Genomic DNA, 17,375 nt, shown 5'->3' on the forward strand with positions numbered 1-17,375 from the left:
CCACCTGAGATTGTCACCACTAACCTACGACCAGATATTGTTTTGTGGTCTGGATCAGCACGAATTGTTCAACTGATAGAGTTAACAGTGCCATGGGAGGATGCGGTAGATGAGGCATATGAGAGGAAGAAACTGCGGTATGCTCATCTGGCCACTGAAGCAGAACAGCGAGGATGGAGAGTCCAGGTTTATCCAGTTTAAGTGGGTTGCCGAGGTTTTGTGGCCCATCTACAACCCGGTTCCTCAGAGACGTCGGATTCAATGGCCAAGAGTTGCGTCGAACAGTAAAGAACTTATCTGAAGCAGCAGAAAGGAGCAGCAACTGGCTGTGGTTGAGACGGAAAGATTCTAGCTGGCTGTGTACAGGCCACCATGCTACAGTTTCATAGAATTCTTGAAAACTTGAAGAGTCTGTTAGTTTATTTGTATAGGTTGTATAGTATTTACAGTCATTAAGTTCCTGTGTATATTGCGTGAATGACGGGTGGTTGGGCAGATATTGTGTTTTGCGGTAGGTGGTATGCCATACGGAACCGTTGCCACTGAAACTGCATATTAATGCACCAGTGGGGCTCGACAGCCTTAGTCAAACGGGTTGGCGCGTATGGTTGGGTTGCGGAGAGATCGTGAGATTGTGGTTAGGTCTCCGCAGCAGGAGGGATGTAGAGGTCAGTAAGCTGGGCTGAGTTGAGTGGGGGACGGAATGGGGTGACTCTGGGACACCAGAGTCACTGTCGAGCCCTCTTGAGGTGTCGTGGGCTAGTCGATGAAACACTGAGGACGGAAGGTACCCACTTGAAGACCCTAGAGATGTCCCCTACTTGGCTCAATCCAGACGGTTGTCGCGCTGGTCCACTAGGGAGACCACACTGTAGTTGCAGCCGTCGCGTGTGCTGAGTAGTGATGTGTCCTCCCGTATCGAGGCTTCGAAGCGTGTGTCGAGTAATCCGGGATGATTTCTGTGAAGCGCGTATCGAGGCTTGTGTCGGTGACGTATGTGGTCACGTTTGAAGCCTCGCGAGCCGCCTGTACCACGTGACTGCTTCAGGAAGTGGTTTGCGGTTTGGCGGTCTATTTGAAATATAAGGGCCAGCAATATGCAATGGATTCCCCCTCACATTTTGTGGACTTGGGACTTTGCGAGTTTGTTAGCGATCTATTCAAGCTTTTTTTTTTTTGCGATGGAACCATGCAATGTCATTATATTCACTCTGCACGTTTTACATTTGTCCACTTGATGGCACAATAGAGCAAATGAAGCACCATGAAGCTTCGGCACATGAGTGAACCAATTGGATGGAACGCTTCAATGCTTTATGAAGCTTCATCTCGCCATCACTAGTGCTGACGCGCCAAGTACACTGCAGTCGTTAATGCCGGACAGAAGGGGAGTCACACCACCATATGGAAAGAAGCGTAAATGGGTGAAGCATAGTTTACTGTAAAGCTACGTCTTAGTGTTGCTTATCTTGGCGAAAGCCGAGTACAAATCAGCATGAAGTTTTAACATCTACTCTCGTGTAATGGAAATCATATCATTTCTGGTCATACAGAAAATAATAATACATTATTCGCAACTATACTTTTATTTGTGTAAACTCACAATAACAAGAAAACGTTGTGATTTTGTAAAATAGGCTAAAATTCTCACGAGTTAGAAGAGAACTCAAAAGCAAAAGGCAGTTTGACAATATTTAATAGATGACAAACAGTTCAGGCAAAATAACAGGTGGCCGCAAGGCATCCAAATCCAACAGAAAGTCTCTCGGTATTAAATCCAACAGAAGAAGGTCACTCACAGTCAAAGGGAACAGAAAGTCTCTCAGTAATAATGGAACAGAAAATACGCGGTCAGGACCGGCAACGGGAAACCCCGGGGGATGAGACAGGCTGGGTCCGTAGTGAGCACGGGAACGCCAAACCGTGGACCACTCACGTCTGTTGGAGGTTGGTGAAAGGAGAGGCGAGCTAATATTGTAGTCATTAAAGAGCTGGCACCAGACAGGACGAGACAAGGACAGAGGCTGGAGCAGCGGGCAAACAGGTACGTAACATACGGCAATAATCTGACAAAAAACTAAAGAAAGGAAAGCCTAGAAATAGAGGGTATAATCAGAGAAAATGGGACACAGCTGAGGAGGAGAGAGAGTGATGAGATGAGGTGATGAGAAACAGCTGAGAGCGAACGAGATAATGAATGAGAATGTGTGTGTGTAAAAGGATGTAACAATGAGTGTGACCAGAAGAGGGAGGAAGAGTGTAAAAGAAGAATACCAGGATCATGACAAAAATAAAACAATCATGCGCGTTTTCATGATCTCCGTGAACTGGAGTGCGAGAACTCAAACAAAGTATAGCCTATGTAGGCTAAAGCTTGAAATGTCCACTTTACTTTTGTTTGTTTGTTTGTTTTCAAATATGACTGCATTTTTCCTTGCAGAAATCAAAGAAGGAGGCGGTGTATGAAAATGTCCCTAAAAAACCCTGACCAAATACCGTGGAATATGCTACTGGAATAAATGTTAGAGCTCATATGGGCCCTGACTCACACCTCATACATGGGTTTCTTGTATACAAACACTACCGGATGCGCGCGCATCCAGGGGGCAAAAAAACGCTATCTGTTATGCCGAGTTATGTAAAAGAACATTGTAATTAACGTAGATATCGCATTGTTTGTAATTTCTTGTTGACTCAATAATAAACTGCAATTTCAGAGTTGGATCTGTTTGTTTGTGTTTCATATTAATATTATAAAACGTCCAACTGTTTACGAATCAAAATCCGGACATACTGTGATGCATCTATGAATTACCATGTTAGACTAAGTTGGTAGTGTATAATAGCCTCTATAGAGGCCGAATTTGCTTTTATATAAGTTAACCTTGTTTACGTTACCTGCAACATATCATGACTGCACACATAAAACGTTACTCTACTGTAAATCAAAGATTTGACGATGGATTATGTGGGAGGCTAGTAGCCTACCTCCGACCGTGGCGATTATATTAAAAAACTTACTCTCAGCAATGGTGAGATCTTGCCGGATCCCTACGCAATTCCTGACGATCTTTGGATTGTGGATGACAAGAAGTGGACAGCAATTGTATGGCCTGCATAAATATAGGTTATCTAATTCAGACACCAAGTGTGTAGGCTATACAAGAGAAATGATTCGAGCGTACAAATCCCTTGATGCATACAACTACGTAGCTACTATGTGGTCATATGCAGCTCGTCAAATACTTTGAAATACTTTCGTCAAATACTTTGATGCTGCACCGAATTTTTGCGTGTTGAGGTCAGATGTCCTCCCTAGTCAAAGGCAAGGCATTAAAGCCAACCCTTATGATGCCTGGGTTTATGTCCATAAGGGCCTTGGTTACATCCTTGCGGCTAAATGCAAATGCATGGCAGGGTACGTCTATCAAAATGTATCTGCCATCAGAAACGCTTTACTCTGGTACGAAGACCGCGGGTCTTTTGCCCCCTGGCTGCGTGTGCAAGCAGTGATGACGTCGCCGAGAAATCCATGTATAGTTCACATTAATTCTCTGCCAATGTTTTAACTTTAGTTTCATGCTTTTTACACTCTCATGTGTTGATATTTTAATGTCTGAAATTGTGTTTTCTGTGTTAGTTTAATTTAGTGGTTCACGAATAGAATTGACGAAAAAAACTCAACTAAAAGATCTATTTATAGCTAAATACAGTATTTTTTGGATACATTTTTTGTCAATAATATTAATCATTTATTTAGATTCTGTTGCCTATTTTGTACCGTGTATCTTATTGTATGTTCATGTAGTTACGTTGGCCTAACCGTAAAGTGCACTGTCTGGAGTGTACCCAACTGGAATGCCAAAGCTGACATAATAATAAATAAATAAATATACGAATAAATAAAAACAAATAAATAAAAAAATACACAAATAAATATATTAAGAAACGTACAAAAAACTAACAAAAATAAATGAGCATTTATACTTTTATTTCTTTATTTATGTATAATTGTATTTTTTCCTAATATATTTATTTTTTCATTTACTTATGTATGCATTTATTTATTTTCACATTTATTTATGTATATATGTATTTATGTCTACGTTTTGATGTTTTTGAAGTGGTGGAAGAAAGTAGGCCCATCAATACGGTGGACTACAGAGCTCAACGTGCTGCAACCTAAAGAAGACACATGCAAATAGAAAAAACGCATGCAATTAGAAAAAAACACATGCAAATAGAAAAAAACGCATGCAAATAGAAAAAAACGCATGCAAATAAAAAAACACCCGCAAATTAAGAAAACATCTTCATCAGTTTCACAACACACATGTGCTCCAAATACTCACAACACAACAAAATACAGAAACGCGCTGCAAAACTTCACAACACAACCAAATATAGAAACGCGCTGCAAGTAATACAGACCACAACGGAAATTTTTTTTTTTTTTTTTTTTTTTTTTTTTTATTGAACAAATATAACATCAAGTACAGTGTCACAATCAAGAGCAAAAATAAACAACAATAATTCAGAAGACAAAAATACAGTAAAGGGAAGTAAAATAAAAGCAAGAAAAATAAAAATGATAAAAATAAATAGATAAAAATAAAAACATAAAATTGAGCCAGGGGTAACAACAACTTAAAATAAATTCAAGAGAGAGAGAAAAGCCTCGAGACCCTTTTAGTTTTCATTACAAAAAAGCTGAAATATTATACTTTGTGCACATTGTAACAGACTTTAATGCTTTGGCATTGTTAGAAGAAGAGATGGTACCCAAATAACATTTAAGGTCTTTGCAAAAAATTATAAAAAGAGGTTTGACAGACAAAAACTTACACTTGTGTACAAAAAACTTGGCTAGAAAAATAAATAGATTTATAAGAAAATACTTTTCTTTTAGATTTTTGTCAGAATTATAAAATCCTAATAAGACATCCTTAAACATCAAAGAAAAGTTGACTAATAAAGAAGCACGTACAAACAGACAAAATTTCTCCCAAAAAGTAGCTACATGAATACAGTCCCAAAAAAGATGAGGAACAGACTCATCTTCCACTCCACAGAAGGAGCAAAGGGGATCCAACTCTGGAAACATTTTTTTGATAAAGACTTTGACTGGGTAAAATCGATGCAACAACTTGAATGATACCTCTTTAACCTTATTAGTGATTAAATATTTATTGGATAGAGACCACACTTTCTTCCAAGGAATATCATTAAAGCTATTACTCCAATATGAAATTATAGAAGGGACAGTTATAATATCACTCTGAAAAAGATGTCTAATCTTTCTATTCCTTGAAGAGGGACAGGATAAAAAACAGATCTCCCCTATTGCAGTTTCGCATGGATGCATCCAAGAGGTAGAAGAGAGTAAAGAATCAGCTGAGTTTCTTAAAAGTGCAATAGCTCCACTGGGGATGGCATCCATCACTATGGCAAAGTCTCGTGGGGTGACAGGAATACAATATTTTGTCAAGAATTCAGTATAAGAAAACAAATGACCATTTGAATTTACAAGTTGAGAAACCAAAATAATATTATTATTAAACCAATCTGAAATGAAAAGTGTTTTATTTTTATATCGGATATCATGGTTATTCCAAATAAAATACCTGTGGGGACTAAAATTGTGTTTATAAATCAAGTGCCAGGCCAGAAGCACCTGCCTGTGGAAATTTGACAATTTGATGGGCAATTTAGAGATATTATAATTGCATACTAATAGAAAGGGGAGACTGCCAACTTTAGAAAAAATATAATTTGGAATAGTATTCCATATAGAATCAGAATCATTCAAGAACTGCCTCAACCAATTGATCTTAAACGTATTGTTTAGAGAAGCAAAATCAAGAAAGTTAAAACCGCCCTGTTCAAAGCTATTTATGACAACTGATTTTTTAATGTAATGTCTCTTGTGTTTCCATAAAAAATCAAAAAGCATTCTATCAACCTCTACACAAATTGTCTTGTCCACATGTAAAGAAAGAGCAGGGTAGGTCAATCTAGAAACACCCTCCGCTTTGGCGAGGAGGGCTCTTCCTCGTAAAGACAAGTCTCTTTGGAGCCAGGACCACAACGGAAATGTTTCCGAGGGAACCAAATAAGTGACGAACCCGGCTGGGACGTGCTTATTGCACGTGAGCATCCCTATGCCCTACTCCCTTACAAGGGCAGACGGCAGAGCTCTTCAAGTGGGACTTTGGAGTGAGCATGGCAGTAGTGTGCCATTTATGTAGCCGTTTGGAATGCACTTGATGAAGGGAGCAGTGAAAGACAACTTCAAACGTAATTATTTTCACCTGGGATGTTCCCATGACAACGCAGCACGTTGTCCATCAGCTGAATAGCTGTTCTGAGGACAGAAATGCTGTTAACATAACGGTTGCAAATAAATTTATTTTTACTTTACAAAAAAACTGTTAAAATATGCGTTGTATATATCCGTTATATATCTGTGTGTCAGTGTCTCAACTTTAAAACATTGGACCCTACATTACCTACACCTTCTTATGAAACTTTTCTTTATGAAAATTTAAACATAACATGAAACAATTTGTATAGTGTAACTCAGAGCCATAGAGAGAATGGCTCTGGTGTAATTGATGTAAAGATTAATATCTTTCCTTCATGTTCTTCTTCTTTATCTTTTTTATTTATTTTAGTTTTCAGCTCATTGTTCTTTTCTCATTTCTGATGACATTGAACATATTGTTAATACATTTATATTGTATACAAGTTGTCATAAAAAATTAATCTCTGTATGTTTTGCGGAAAAAAAAGTTAAAATAAATAAAATAAAATAAAGTAGAATTTTGAGCTGTAAGCAAAGAGTAGAAGAACTATAAAAAGTATACTATTACAATATAATATTATAATATTATTTCTATATACAATATTATTTTAAAATTATAGTGTATTTATATATAAAAAAAATAGGCTTTCACTTCTTGTCAGTTCTTTGCTGGAAGCACGTCCCAGCCGGGTTCGTCACTTATTTGGTTCCCCCGGAAACATTTCCGTTGTGGTCTGAGTCACTTGCAACGCGTTTCTGTATTTGGTTGTGTTGTGAGTATTTGGAGTACACGTGTGCTGTGAAACTGATGAAGATGTTTCTTAATTTGCTGGTGTTTTTTTCTATTTGCATACGTTTTCTTCTTTTTGCATGCGTTTTTTTCTATTTGCATGCGTTTTTTTCTTTTTGCATGCGTCTACTTTAGGTTGCAGCAGGTTGAGCTCTCTCGGCCACCGTACATCTAACCCAACTGTATCTCTTATCTGTACACTACCATAATCCACGTTTATCGGACTGCGACTTACTACAAGTTGCGCACCATGATAAAAAACAGCCAACCTTCGCTGACATCTGTCGTCAGTCACTTTATAGGCCTACTTTCTTTTGTCACTTCGCAAACATCAAATTAATAAAAAAAGCCCATTTATGTGATCATTTTATTATATAGTGAAGGGGAGCGGTAAAAAGTCGCCCCGTCAGAGACCCAGGACCAGATATGATGAAAGAAGACCTGGAGTCAGAATTATAATAAATTAAAGGAAATATTTAATGAAGATAGTTTACAGTTTCATCAGTTTCAAGATTCACACAGGAGTTTGTAGGCCGTCCCGCTTACAGTTACAAAGATCACAGCAATTACACCCTACACTAAGGTCTAAGCTAGAGAGACGGAAGCATATCTCCATGGATTATGCAGCTGATACTCAGACACTGAAGTTAGGCACGTCGTGACCTTCCAGGTCGCAGATTTGGGTTGCTGGGCGCCAACATGTCCCGAACAACTCAGTCAATCTCCAATAATGCCAGTGGTTCCTTAACCTGTAACCAAGAAGACTAACACACACACACACACACACACACACACACACACACACACACACACACACACACACACACACACACACACACACACACACACACACACACACACACACCACACACAGACATACATAACAGAGTAAAATCTCACAAGCCCAGAGAAGTTATTCAACTCATGTGATATTTAGAAGGAAACATATTGATTAATACCTTGATTATAATCACTCATAATACATATACATTTAAACAGGGAAAGGTCAGGGAAGGAGGTCCGCAAGAAGTGGCAGGATTTTGCAAGCCTGGCAAAAAGGAAGAGGGCACTGCAGAGGACTGCAATTAAAAAAACAGGTGGTGGGACCAATGAGTCCCCCCTTCTCACAGCCGAGGAAGAAAAGGCATTGTCAATACTTGGCACAAGTGCTTCAGATGGCATTAGTGGTGGTATTGACATCCACGGAGGAGTAGGGATACCTCAACCTGATCCTGAGACAGGTCCTTCATGCTCAGGGGAACCATCAGTTTCATCTGCCACCTCTGAGCACCTACCATCTCCTAGTCCTCCAAACAACCCTCGCATGCCTCAGCCTCCATCTTCAGTGGTCCAGACTGCAGCCACAACACCTCAGCAGTTTGAGAATGTCTGTAGCTGTAGTCGTGACCTAGTGCAGCTGGAGGGAGATAAGCTAGATGTCTTGAAAGACATTAGGCAATAGCTTCAAGAAGCCAATGAGAGAGACAACAACTTCCAACAGCAGCTCATTGAGCTCAAGAAGGCCAAACTGGCCTTAGAAGAGAGGAGGCTTGCACTAGAGGAGATGAGTTTTGCAAGGCCCTCAATTTCTGTGCCAATTATCTTGCCAGAAGACACAGGTAATGTGATTTATTGTTTCAGTCATTTATTGTGCAATGTGAAATGTTTTCTATATGTAGTTATGACTCATCTCACTGTACAAGGTCTTTTGCAGGTGTTGGGGAACTGAATAATCCAAATTAATAAAACTGTGCAATGTTTTTTATTAATAAAGCTAGATGCAATGTTTTTGATGTCCATGTGTTTGTTGAACCATGCACACAAGGCCTAAGGCCATATGAAATACTATAATAATTGTTATGAGTTCTTCCAAATGTTTCTGAAGTAGGCCTAAATGGCTAATGGTTGATGGTTATTTTTAGACATAAGCATTTAAGTTTAAATATTATTAATATATAAAGTGTATATATTTAGCGTAACAGATAACACAAATATGCATACAGTATGTACTTCATATAGCCAATACATTTCTACAGGTATAGACAAAAAAAATAATTACTAGTACTGTTCTATGTATACATTTTTATAAGCACAACTTTTCATCATTATACCGAGGATAGATTAAAGGAATATGTAATCTATACAATTTCCACACCTTCACTTTATTCAGGGTAGGGCCTAATATCATTACTGAAATTGATGATAGGCAGTGGGATATGTGAACATAATTACAGCCTGATAACCTTCACATGGTTCCTTCAATTAAGCTAGGATTAGTATAGAGTTTACACCGCACTAGACTTGCAGAGGAAATCATGGCTGCACTACAGCGTGTTCTTCAATTGAGGGTCAGACAAAGACAGAGACGACCACGAAGTAGATTGGTGACTTTAAATGCCTTCATCAGACAGCATCAAAACCCCTTGGATATCCTTGATGACATGGCTATAATAAGGCGATACCGTCTGCCAAGAGAACAAATAGCCCAATTGCTAAACAGCATTGGACCTCAGCTGATGCGTGCCATCAGGAGAAATTTTGCCTTGTCCTCTGAAGTCCAACTCCTATCTGCCTTGCCCTTGAGATTTTATGCAACAGGCAGTTTTCTCCAGGTACTTGGTGATGGGCTTGGACTAAGTAAGTCATCAGTTTCAAGAGCTCTTCAAGCAGTCACCAATGCATTACTTCCACTTGCTGTGGAACACATTCAATATCCAGCATCAAGACAGGACATCACAGAAATACAACAGTATTTTTTAACACATCATCACATCCCACAGGTCATTGGAGTGATCGATGGTACCTTGATCCCGATCCTTACACCATCTGTGGATGGCCATGTATATATATGCCGCAAAGGCTATGCATCTATCAACTGCCAGGTGATCTGTTACCATAAGGGTTTGATCACAGACATTGTGGCAAGGTGGCCCGGAAGCACACACGAATCCTTCATGTTCACCAATTCATCTGTGGGTCAGGAGGCACAAAACTCACAGGGACAGTGGAGGCTGCTTGGGGACAGTGGTTACCCATTGAGTCCATATCTCTTCACATCTGTGGCTAATCCTACGAATAACAGGGAGACAAATTTCAACGAGGCACACCGTGTTGCACGTAGTATTGTGGAACGCACAATAGGGAGGTGGAAGATGTGCTTTTGGGCAATTCACCAGTCCGGCGGTGGTCTTTTGTTTGCTCCACAAAAGTGCTGTGCAGTAATAATAGTAACAGCTATGCTGCACAACATTACAGTGCAGATGAGAGTGCCCTTACTTTTAACAGGGAGGAGGAGGAGGAGGATGTGGAGGACGAAGATGGCATGGGACCACATGGCCAACCAAGAAATGCTCAATACATGGCTGGTTTTCGTGCACGTCAGCAAGCCATTGACAGATTTTTTTGAATTCATCCCTATTTTGCCCATGCAGTCTTTGAAGCATATTTCCCACATTACTTCTTTTATGATTTTTTTGTTCATTCAATTTAGATGTGTATTTCTATCTTTTTCTTCCCTTTTTAATTATTTCATTTACAAATTCATGTAAACTAAAAACGAGTACAATAAAGTGTACAATAAAGTACAATCAAAACATTATTATTACTCGTGTTGCAGTGTGTTAAATCTAGATAAAAGTGTAATCTGCCGGTTGTCCTACAGGTGTCCTCATAACTCTGTCTTCTTACGATGCACTTGGGGATGTACGATTACTCCAGAGCACTCGTAGTTCTACGAAGATTTTCAAGTGCTACTTAAGCTACGACGCTTTTGGGAAACAGACCATAATATTTAGATCAGTCATACGATCGTTTTTACGATCAACTTAGGCTTACGATGCTTTTGGGAAACGCAGCCCTGGACGACGACAGTACAAGATAAGCCGTAATTTGATTGGCGGCGGGGTATCTGACAGGCAGGCTACACGCGCGGGCTGGGACTACTTTTTGTGCTTGCACTCACTGGCAGCGAGCGGGTGGTGTGTGCGTGTGTGCGCGCCGCGTGACAACGCCGACGGTAAGTTACCAGGGCTGTCTCTCTGCCTGCCATATACAAAGGTAGGGCTGGGCGATATATCGCACGATATTGTAATGCGCATCTCGTCAGTAAAGCCGGTTTCTTGATTGGTAGTAAAATCGCCTTCACCTGCTTTCAGATGGAGCGGCATTTACTCTACAGCACAAACTCCAGTGTTAAATTAACACTCAAGAGTGTTAAAGTTAATGAGATAATTAAGTGATTAATTTAGTGATGTTTGAGCATTATTGAAGACACCTGATGTTAACAAGCAGAATCATTGAAGGCGAAAATCACAAATTGTAAGCAACCGTTATGGCGATAAGTGTTTGCTTTAGTTGGGCTCTTAACCTTTATTCATTCACTTTAAATTTGTTTGTCTACTGTTATTTAATTATAACAGTCAAATGAACAAAGGAAAGTGTGATCTGATAGTGTTGGTTATGTTCTGGCATAATCATGCTGTTAACTGAAAATGAATCTTATTGAAATAGTTTGGTTTAACTTACTGGTAACAAATTTGTGATTTTAGAACATATACGAGTATAGGTATTTTTCTTATAATCCAAAATATTTAATAAACATTGTTCTGATCAAAACACTTTCAAATAATTTTATTTAGAAACACAGACATCAATAATCAGCCTATGAATCTCAACAATGGTGACAATAATAAAGCATGTTGCCGTGCCTGCCACCAATCACAACTCATTAATGGCTCCCATCATGCATTGCGATATGAATAAATTATGATCTGAATTTTCTATGTAATTTACTTTTACTAATTGAATATTCTGCTGGTCACCATTCTTGAGATGCATAGACTGAATCTTGAAGTCTGTGTGTGCCTAAAAGCACCTTTTTTTTTTTTTTTAAAACAACTTTTAAGAAATCCTTTATATTATAGCTAAAATTCTGGATATTCATGCAGAATCACAGTTATGCTGTAACAAACAACATAAATCAAAAACATAAAGTTTAAATGATGATTGTCATAGTATAACGAACGCCATTAGACCACTTTTTTTTTCTTTGTTCATCTGGCAGTTATAACTCAGATAAAGCAGACAAACATAATTTAAAGTTAATAATAAAAGGGTCAAGAGCCCAACTAAAGCAAACAATGATCGCTATAACGGTTGCTTACAATTTGAGATTTTCTCCTTCAGTGATTCTTCAGGTGTCTTCAATAATGCTCAAACATCACTAAATTAATCACTTAATTATCTCATTAACTTTAACACTCTTGAGTGTGGACTCATATACACTCCCAGGAGTGTTAATTTAACACTGGAGTTTTTGCTGTGTACAAAGAGCCGTAGTTAACTGACAAGCTGAGCCATATCGCATTAATTATCGCTGGCGATACGTCTGTGATATTGATGCGATATGGCTCAGCTTGTCAGTGAACTACGGCTCTTTGTAGTATAGGCTATGCCGCTCCATCTGAAAGCAGGTGAAGGCGATTTACTACTAATCAAGGAACCGGCTTTACTGACGAGATGCGCATAACAATATCGTGCGATATATCGCCCAGCCCTAGTTTTATGATTTTTTTCTAAATAGGAATGCTTACTGAAATGTTTCAGTGCATTTGATACCAGTTTCAAATATTTAGTGAGAACTTTGATAAAAGAAATTAGGGTTTGAAACCCTATGAATAGCCTGTGAATAGCCAGTCGTTAGTAGCTATAATGCAGACAAAAGAAATGCATATTCAGAGCCATAACCAGTCTGGAGAGGTGTAAATGTGTGCAGGGATAGACTCACACTGAATGGGGCTCGTTTGCACCACAAAATAATAGAGACAATCGACTGAATAGATGACTCAGAAGATGACTAAACATCAGTTTGCATTTTAGAGTCTAATCAAAATAAAGTAATTTGACATGATCTTGAAAAACATTTAACTAAATACAGAGTTTTAGACTTATCATTTTTAGATTTTAAATATAAAATGGTCACACATATGGCTTTAGCTGCAGTGCATTTCTAGATTGCTCCAGGGCCAACTTCAATTATATTTTTATGAAGATGTTTCATAAAAATAAATTTCTAATAACTTTACAAAACTTTGAAGCTATTTAAACATTTTTTTTTTCATTATGACAATAATTAATTCTACATTTACAATAAACTACTAGGTGTCAGCTTTCAAATGAGATCATACTTGTGCTTTTAGTGCAAAGGGTTCATGAACTGTATCTGTTTAAGTTTGGGCATGCCATTTCTGGGGATTTTTCGAAAGTGGCCTTGAAGGTTAACAGGTTAACGGCTCTTTGTACACAGCAAAAACTCAAGAGTGTTGAAGTTAATGAGATAATTAAGTGATTAATTTAGTGATGATTGAGCATTATTGAAGACACCTGAAGAATCACTGAAGGAGAAAATCTCAAATTGTAAGCCACCGTTATAGCGATTATTGTTTACTTTAGTTGGGCTCTTGACCCTTATATTATTAACTTTAAATTATGTTTGTCTGCTTTATCTGAGTTATAACTGCCAGATGAACAAAGAAAAAAAGTGATCTGATGCTGTTGGTTATATTATGACAATCATCATTTGAACTTTATGTTTTTGATCTATGTTCCTAGATGGCAAAATTGTTCCGGGCCTTTTATGGCCCAAAAACTGGCAATCATACCGCCAGGAATGCAGGGCCAAAACCGGCCCAAACAGTTTTGCCAAAAGCACGCCAGAAAGCTGCCAGAAAAATCAGTAGCACCTCAATGCAGTACATGAGATCCACGGGGAGGAGTCGGATCAAGATCCAAGGGGTGGAGATGGGTATAGGATTAGGGTTGGGTTTAGGGATTAGGGGTGTGTTTAGGGATACGGGGGCGGAGTTGGCTAGGTTTAGGTGTATGTAAGGTGGGAGGAGTTGGATCTGGATCCGACTCCTCCCCGTGGATTTCATGTTCCGCAGTGAGAACCATCTCAGAAAAATGCCAATGCCTTACCAGACGAGAGCCAGAAGACCCTAAACGGGCCCATATTCATGCCATAATATCCCTCCACCTCTAGAGGCGCCACCACCGATTCCGGAACTCTTCAGGGTTGCCATCCATTTGCCAACATCGTACACAAACCAAACAAATGCCAGAAGAATCCAGAAAAGGCCCGGAAGATTTTGCTATCTGGGTTGTTTGTTACAGCATAACTGTGATTCTGCATAAATATCCAGAATTTTAGCTATAATATAAAGGATAGCTTAAAAGTTGTTTTCTAAAAAAAAAAAAATCTTTCTTTTAGGCACACACAGACTTCAAGATTCAGTCTATGCATCTCAACATTGGTGACGAGCAGAATATTCAATTAGGAAAAGTAAATTACATATGAATAAATTATGATCTGAATTTTCTATCGCAATGCATGATGGGAGCCATTAATGAGTTGTGATTGGTGACAGCCACTGCAACATGCTTTATTATTGTCACCATTCTTGAGATTCATAGGCTGATTATTGATGTCTGTGTTTCAAAATAAAATTATTTGAAAATGTTTTGATCAGAACAATGTTTATTGAATATTTTGGATTGTAAGAAACATACCTATACTCATATATGCTCTAAAATCATAAAGTTGTTGCCAATAAGTTAAACCAAACTGTCTCAATACCATTCATTTTCAGATCGCAGCATGATTATGCCAGAACAACCAACACTATCAGATCACAGTTTTCTTGGTTCATTTGACTGTTATAATTAAATAACAGCCGACAAACAAATTTAAAGTGAATGTATAAAGGTTAAGAGCCCAACTAAAGCTAACACTTATCGCCATAACGGTTGCTTACAATTTGTGATTTTCGCCTTCAATGATTCTGCTTGTTAACATCAGGTGTCTTCAATAATGCTCAAACATCACTAAATTAATCACTTAATTATCTCATTAACTTTAACACTCTTGAGTGTTAATTTAACACTGGAGTTTGTGCTGTAGAATAAATGCCGCTCCATCTGAAAGCAGGTGAAGGCGATTTTACTACTAATCAAGGAACCGGCTTTACTGACGAGATGCGCATAACAATATCGTGCGATATATCGCCCAGCCCTAGCCCCATTCATCCAAGCTACTTGATGAATAGGGGCAAATGGAAATCATTTGTGTGGTAATCAACATTATTCCACAAATGCTGTCAATTGAGATTAACTAGCACTGAAACCAGAATATTACTGGTTACATTTACTTTTTGAAATGTTTAATCATTTTGTAGTTTGAGATTATAGAAACACCACCATCACACTAAACACTTAATCAACACATTGAGCCGAAAATACAATTTAGTTGACTAGATCTATCCAGATTTCTGTTTATTCTCTCATGTTTTCTCAGCTCGTCTGCCTGTTCCTGTCATCATCAGTAACTCTTCAAACTGTTCATCATCATCATCATGTTCATTGGTGTGTTCATCAGTGTTGAATGTGAGTGATGTGACTCTCTCCTGGTACGCAGGAATCAGTGTATTGTCCAGCATCAGTGTGTGTGATCTCAGCATCAGTCTCTCTCTACCTCTGGAGGTGGAATATCAGGATAAAAACACCTACAGCTGTGTGCTGAACAATCCCATCAGCAACCAGACCACACATCTGGACATCAACACACTCTGTCACACATGTGCAGGTACCACAGCACTGATGATATATGTGTGTATTTACTGACCTGATCTCTGTCTTCTGTTGTAGATCAGACTGATGCATTCACTTCTTTCTTATCATTACAGATCGGAATGGTCAGTCTACTTCACAACCAGACTCAGTGTCTCTGATAGTGTTGATCTCTGCTGCTGGATCTCTGCTGATTGTTGTTGCAGTCATTAGGATCTTCTGCATCTGTAGGAAATGTAGAAAAACAGGTCAGAAAAGCAAGCAATGAATGCATAAGGTGAAATATTTCTCTTTTTTAAAGGTACAAATTTCAACATAGGATTAAAAAACGTTGTTTTAACATATTGTATCTGTGATTATTGTTAATGCAGTTCAGACCCGGGAGGAAGACAGAAATAATTCAGCATCCTGTCAACAAAAAACACAATGGTAAGATGGTACGAAACGAAAATGGTAAGATCATTATGACTGTGTTGCAAGAGGTTGTTGCAAACTAGAAAACAGACTATCCTCCAGATAAAAAGATTATACATTACATAGACGACAGCGAACATTAAACAATACATATAATAAATTACAATTTTCAAATCTTAAAACTATGACCAGTCAAAAAAGTTATTTACAGAAACAGTTAATTATAAGGTATTTAAATTTGAAGCCAAATGTTACTTTTTTTCTAATATATATAAATATATAATATATATAAATCAAAGGAGGAGGCTGTGTATGAAAATGTCCCCCAAAAACGATGATCAAGTACCGTATCTGGAATAAATGTTAGAGCTCATACGGCCCTGATTCACACCTCATAGTTATTGTAATGTCTGAAATTGTGTTTTCTGTGTTAGTTTAATTTAGTGGTTCACGAATAGCATTGCATCCAGAAACGCATCTAAAAGATCTATTTACAACTTAAAGCACATGGAAATTCACTTTTGACTCAACAGTAATTTTGGATAATTTTTCTCAATAATATTATTTATGTATTTAGATTTTTTACTATTGTGTTACTGTCAGGGTCGAGGTGCTGGTTGAAGAATGAATCAATAGGCAGAAGTCCAATACAAACATTTACTTAATAAAAATGAAACAAAATGGTACAGGCAGGTAGACGGGTTGAAGATCCACGAGAAACACAGCATACACTCAACATGTGCTAACATTCACATTGATAACAACAACGACCGACAAAGACTGAATGAACCGAGGCTAACTAAATACAGAGACAAATGAACCATAATGTTGTGAAGACAGGTGACAAAGATGATGATAACGAGGAACAGGCTGGTAAGTGAGGGAGTGAGTTCGACGAGGAGGATTCTGGGAAGTGTAGTGAAGAGACAAGGAGACAAGCCTTAACCATAAAGTGCACTGTCTGGAGTGTACACAACTATTGAATGACAAAGCTGACATAATAATAAATAAATAATAAAACGTAAATAAATACACGAATAAATATATTAAGAATTGTAAAAAATGCTGTAAAAAAAGCCCATGTATGTGATCATTTTATTATATAACATAATATGATATAATAGATATCACACGAGAAGAGTGTTTATCTGAATTTTTGTTGTCGTTTGCCAAAAAAATAAAAACTTCCGAACTCCACAGAACCGCTGCAGCTCTTAACAACATGTGGTGTTTCTTACTGAATGA

The 17,375-nt window shown here is 38.2% G+C and overlaps 2 protein-coding genes across 2 annotated transcripts in view; both read right to left on the reverse strand.

The window, feature by feature from the left end:
* The window catches only part of LOC143735264 (uncharacterized), a 71,773-nt gene that overhangs the window by 39,962 nt on the left and 14,436 nt on the right, over window positions 1–17,375 (reverse strand). The gene's annotated exons all lie outside the window — the stretch shown is intronic.
* LOC143736319 (uncharacterized) overlaps window positions 15,843–17,375 on the reverse strand; it is a 9,995-nt gene continuing 8,462 nt past the window's right edge. The window contains exon 5 of the mRNA XM_077227060.1: window positions 15,843–15,941. Within this exon, the coding sequence (XP_077083175.1) occupies window positions 15,843–15,941 (99 nt within the window). The remainder of the gene's footprint in view (window positions 15,942–17,375) is intronic.

The sequence above is a fragment of the Siphateles boraxobius genome, unplaced genomic scaffold (genome assembly GCF_051911475.1).
Source record: "Siphateles boraxobius isolate OS27281-9 unplaced genomic scaffold, OSU_SipBor_1 13, whole genome shotgun sequence".
NCBI classification, from domain to species: Eukaryota; Metazoa; Chordata; class Actinopteri; order Cypriniformes; family Leuciscidae; genus Siphateles; species Siphateles boraxobius.